A 6000-nucleotide genomic window follows, 5' to 3' on the forward strand; every position below is an offset into this window, starting at 1 on the left:
AGGCGTGAAAGCCTGTCGATCCCGCTGAGGAGTGGGAGCACGATTGTCCGGCAGACACGCAGCAGCCTGATGCGCCGGCTGGGGGTAAAATCCTGACAATCCGGCTGAGGCCTGACATGGGATGAGTGCCTTACGAGCCAACCGGGGCAAGAAACCTCTCGAGCCAGCTAGGGCGTGACAGCCCGACGAGTTGGCTTAGGCACCTCCGGTTCCATCGGTGTCACCCCAAACCGGAACACCAGCACTCCCCGATGCTTCGTTTGGTGGCTTCGGCATTCTGTAAGGACCGACGCTGGGGATGGGAAGCAAGTACGGGGAGTTGAACATGTAATGAAGAACAGACAGGTAACAGGACAGGAACAGCGTCAGCACACGGGTATACAAAGACATATGAACATTAATACTGAAGCGAGGAAACGCAAAAATAGGGGAGGTAATGACAGAGGTGATTGAGTCCAGGTGAGTCCAATAATTGCTGATGCACGTGACGGGGGGTGTGCGTAATGCGTAATGATGGTGGCAGGAGTGTGCAATGCTGGGGAGCCTGGCGCCTTCGAGCGGGAGCAGGCGTGACACCAATGGCATCAGCTGAATTTTGTAACATTCACTTACTTGACACACTTTGACATACCTTTGTTTGGTTGTAGTGCGTAATAGTATGCGGCTTTCTCTTGAATGTGTCCCGTTGTCTTGTCATTCTTTAGCAGGTGCCGTTTTTTACGCAAGAAAGAGGGAGCTCCCGTCTCACTTTGTTCATGGTGCCGGTCAGACCTGATTTCTTTGCAAGCAACTTGTTCGCCAACGACAATGAAGTGAAGAAATAGAATGGTCCGCCCTGTTCTTCATTCACAATTGGTGATTACACCCATTCTCCCTATGATCCTTTACTTAATTTATTAAAACTGTTGTTATATGTGTGAAATTGGGGTGAAAATATGTGACAACAGCAGTGTGTTATGTAGACTTAGTTAGGAAAAGTCAAGGACGGAGGGCGGCATGAGCTAAAAAATGTCAGGGGAAAAAAATAACAAATAAAAAGTCACGAGCAGTCAAAATGACTGCTTTAGTGGTTCTAAAGTTAAACACCAGCAGAGTACACTGATCTAACCACAGCACAGAGAGGGGGTGTTCTACAATTAATCCAAACATGCAGTGTTCTATGCATGAGACAATATACTGCGGAAAGGAGAGATGGGAACGGTGATATGAGTGGAAGCAGCATCTCCTTAAGGATGTTGTAGGTCTGAGTCGGTTTTACTGAGCAGTGGGACAATCAAAGGGAACCGCTGAGCCCTGCAACTCTCCTGCACCTATACCTCCAGCCACCGAGAGGCACTACACCCAGAAGGTGAATTGCCCCCCAATGGGAGAAGCCTTGCCAAGAGACGTGCCAGTACCCACCATATTGGAATTCAAAGGGGGGAATCCCAACATAACTGTTGTCTACATCAGGATGACTAGCTGTCCAGCACTTACATCCCTCATTTGGTGAGAGACACAAACAATTACTATTGTCATGTAGCAATACCATATTGCAGTTATTCCTGGTTGACTGCCATTGTTTTCCACAAGAAAATAACCCAATAACAGTAAACTGATTTCTCCAGGATTCCTATTCTAATCCTGTAAATGGCATTCCTATGCACAAAACAATCCTACCAGATGCCTACATGAGAAATTACTGGAGTGGAAAAGCGCCCTCTAAACAGTGGATGTGAGGGGCTGCCAGGGCGGCTGTTATAGTGAAGTGAGAAAGGGCCTGTGAGGCCGTGCCAGATCGGCAGTAATTGGAGGGACCTTCGCATATGCAGTGCCACGTCGGCGGGCTGTACTCCCAGAGCAGAATAGAGCAAGGAAGAGTCCAGTGCCAGGCTTTTAAAAAAGTCTAGTTAGGAGAGAGGCAGAGAGATGGACAGAAAGAGAGAGAGAGAGAGAGAGCTGAGAAAAAGAGCTGAGAGAGTTGAGAAAGATAGCTGAGAGAGGTCTGAGAGCGAGAGATCTGAGAGCGAGAGTCAGAGAGAGAGAGAGAGCTGAGAGAGAGAGAGAGCTGAGAGAGAGAGAGGGCTGAGAGAGAGAGAGGGCTGAGAGAGAGAGAGGGCTGAGAGATGGCTGGCTGGCAGCATCCCCCACCCTAAGTAGCTTCACTACTGCTCTGAGTGCCCCTCACAATCAATAACAATCACTCCCTGTCTATCAAGCCACACAGATTTGGTTTGGAATTTGTTCACTTCTATAAACCTTGTCATACTCTCAACCTCTGTCATTGATAATCACAAAGGGACAGCTTAGTCATTAAAGGACTGCGTTGCTTTTCTCCCCATGGCTATTTTATCTCAGAACACTGCATAGCTGCACTGGGCCCTCCGACCAAGCTAAATAATAGCTGAACACAGTAGACAGGCTTATCTAATCTGAATAGGACACAGTTAACAAACACGCAGAAACAAGCAAGCAAACACGCAGACACACATCCGCACGCGCACACACACAGTAGCTGAAGGGTATAACTACCTACTGAAATATTGCAAAACAATGCCCCTTCAATGCCAGAGGAGTGTTTTTCCCTGTCTGCATCTGTAGACCGTAAGCTGTCATCTGTCAATTGGGATGGGCCAGCAGCCGTTATGACAGGATAACAGTGATTTAGTGTGACAGGGATACAAGGCCACAGTATCCATCACAGGGGAATGGCCTGCATACTCTGACTTCAAAACTACCCCACCAATCCCCACTCCTCCCACTTTACAGCGCAGCCTACCACGGCTGATTTACACCATGCCATGGCACCAAAACAGGATGTCAATTTATGGAGAGTAATAGACACCATCAACTCTGCCAGACAGGAGCCCTGCCCTGTTATTCTTACACAACGAGCAGTGGGTGCATTTCATTATTTACCATAATAAGCTGCATTATGTACAAAATCATAGACAGAGAAACTTTTGGACAGAAATAAATGTCCAATCTGTGATTAACTCTTACTGTACCATAGAAGTACAGTATAATTCCTAGAACAGACATCCGCATTCATGTCAACAGTCTTTAATAGGGGGACCAGCGGCAATATTGAGTGGATGTTATACCCATTAACCAGGGAGTAAAAGCAGGAATTTCATCATTCAGTGTGCTTTATTATCAAGCCATTCTATTTCTATGTACTGTACCTTGCGGAGTTGGCTGGCGGGGGAGCCGCTGCCGTTGACCGGGTGACATTTGAAGTTGAGCAGCAGGTCCCCGATGTCATCCTGGTCCCCATCGGCCCTCTGACTAGAGAGGGGTGGAAGGGGAGCTCTCTGTCCTGCCGTACACGAAAGACCCTGGAAGTTAGACGGCCTGATCAGAAAGGCCTCCAGGGCTATGTTAGGAGACACCTGGATGGAGACAGAGTGATAGGGAGGGTGGAGTGAGTTTATCCTCCGGGTCTGAACAGAAATTGCTGATCATTGAAAATGTTGAACGTGTCAGTCATTTTGTGTTGAATCCAACAACAAAAAAGATGCTGACGAAACAAAACCAAAGTGCTGGTCATGCTGAGTTGTGAGACTAAAAGAATGATATACTAGCTTTGATTCTGAAACCAATCTTGGTAACACTTTATAAGGTGCAGATACTGGATCTTAATTTGATCGCTCTGTTGTCGCTGAGAATTTTACGTGAATTACAGAAATTCAKTGAACACCCGCACTAACACACGGCTGCATTAACAGTATTGCACTTTTCATGAAGCCTAATTTTGACCAGCTAAAAGCCTAACCACGATCAAGCAACATTACATCTGCGGAAAAGTGTGAATGGACTAAACGTTAAAATCCTATTGCTGCAGGATTCTTTTGCTGGTCAGATCCAACACCTGTATCCTTTAAGGGGTTAAAATGTAATTTATAGACATTTAAGTGCATTTGATGTTTGTCTACCTACCTTTGATATGACCTGCGTGTCTATGGTGAGAGCCAGGTCGGCGATGCGTTCCACACACTGGACGATGCGAGTACACGCCCTGGCCTCGTTCTGAGCCATCCACAGGATGTGTTCCTCCACCAGCATCATGTTACTGGCTATGTCAGAGATATAGTCCCCTAGCTACAGGATTCAGGTAGAGAGAAAGTAGATCTGTCATTAACATCTATCACATCCACTAAAGAAAAGCCATTTATTATACCTAAACGGATTGCTGAGGGTGGTGATGGTGACTTTATTCATTATATAAAGATTTCATTTAGATTAGCGGCTCCAATGGGGCATAATCACTTCATTGTGATGGCAGTTGAACTATTTACATCAACGTCAGAGTTTTTTAATCTAACTGTTCTGTGGAGAGATTGGGTTGGCATTAATCATTGTGTATCTGGAAATCCAAGTATTGGTAGGTTTTCTAGTATGACTAGTATAGGATGTATGGTGGCAGGATAAGACACCTTTATTCCTGAACTGTGAGTACATGAAGCATAAAGTACAGTTTCTCAAATCGGGATATATGTGAATCTGCTGCTACTTCCATTTAAGCTACCAACTGATCAGTTCACACAGTGTGGCCTACACACAATACACTACATCGTCGAACATCTCATTCCAAAATCATGGGCATTAATATGGAGTTGGTCCCCCCTTTGCTGCTATAACAGCCTCCACTCTTCTGGGAAGGCTTTCCACTAGATGTCGGAACATTGCTGCGGGGACTTGCTTCCATTCAGCCCCAAGAGCATTGGTGAGGTCGGGCACGGATGTTGGGGGCGATTAGGCCTGGCTCGCAGTTGGCGTTCCAATTCATCCCAAAGGTGTTCGATGGAGTTGAGGTCAGAGCTCTGTGCAGGCCAGTCAAGTTCTTCCACACCGATCTCGACAAACCATTTCTGTATGGACCTCACTTTGTGCAAGGGGGCATTGTCATGCTGAAACAGGAAAGGGCCTTGCCCAAACTGTTGCCACAAAGTTGGAAGAATCGTCTAGAATGTCATTGTATACTGTAGCATTAAGATTTCCCTTCACTGGAACTAAGGGGCCTAGCCTGAACCATGAAAAACAGCCCGAGACCATTATTCCTCCTCCATCAAACTTTACAGTTGGCACTGCATTGGGACAGGTAGCATTCTCCTGGCATCTGTCAAACCCAGATTCGTCAGTCGGACTGCCAGATGGTGAAGCGTGATTCATCACTCCAGAGAACACGTTTCCACTGCTACAGAGTCCAATGGCAGCAAGCTTTACACCACTCAAGCAGACGCTAGGCATTGCGAATTTTTATCTGAGGCTTGTGTGCGGCTGCTCAGCCTTGGAAACCCATTTCATGAAGCTCCCGACGAACAGCTCTTCCGCTAACGCTGCAGTTTGAAACTCGGTAGTGAGTGTTGCAAAAGAAGACAGACAATTTCTACGCACTACGCACATCAGCACTCGCCAGTCTTGGTCTGTGAACTTGTGTGGTCTACCACTTCGCGGCTGAGCCGTTGTTGCTCCTATATGTTTCCACTTCACAATAACAGCCCTTACAGTTGACCCGGGCAGCTCTACCAGGGCCGAAATTTGACGAACTGACTTGTTGGAATGACAGTGCCACTTAGAAAGTCCCTGAGCTCTTCAGTAAGGCCATTCTACTGCCAATGTTTCTACACGGAGATTGCATGGCTGTGTGCTCGATTTTATACACCTGTCAGCAAAGGGCGTGGCTGAAATTTCACACATCAATCTATACATAATACCCCATAATGACAAAGCGAAAACAGGTTTTTAGACATTTTTCAAAATGTATAAAAAAATTAAGAAACTGAAGTATTCAGACCATTTGCTATGAAACTCGAAATTGAGCTCAGGTGCATCCTGTTTCCATTGATAGCCCTTGAGATGTTACTACAATTTGAATGGAGTCCACCTGTGGTCTTGATTGGACATGATTTGGAAAGGCACACACGTCTATATAAGGTCCCACAAGTCATGAGGTTGAAGGTCAGATCTGGAGAAGGGTACCAAAAAATGTCTGCAGCATTGAAGGTCCCCAAGAACACA

The 6000-nt window shown here is 46.3% G+C and overlaps 1 protein-coding gene across 1 annotated transcript in view; it reads right to left on the bottom strand.

Annotated features, from left to right (window-relative positions):
• The window catches only part of LOC111978172 (adhesion G protein-coupled receptor A1), a 213420-nt gene extending 208922 nt beyond the window's left edge, over positions 1-4498 (bottom strand). The window contains exons 1-3 of the mRNA XM_070448691.1: positions 4493-4498; positions 3919-4080; positions 3165-3371 (exon numbers count right to left, since the gene is read on the bottom strand). Of these exons, the coding sequence (XP_070304792.1) occupies positions 3165-3371; positions 3919-4080; positions 4493-4498 (375 nt within the window). The remainder of the gene's footprint in view (positions 1-3164; positions 3372-3918; positions 4081-4492) is intronic.
• Positions 4499-6000: the final 1502 nt, after the last annotated feature.

This window comes from Salvelinus sp. IW2-2015, linkage group LG18 (genome assembly GCF_002910315.2).
Source record: "Salvelinus sp. IW2-2015 linkage group LG18, ASM291031v2, whole genome shotgun sequence".
Taxonomy (NCBI): domain Eukaryota; kingdom Metazoa; phylum Chordata; class Actinopteri; order Salmoniformes; family Salmonidae; genus Salvelinus; species Salvelinus sp. IW2-2015.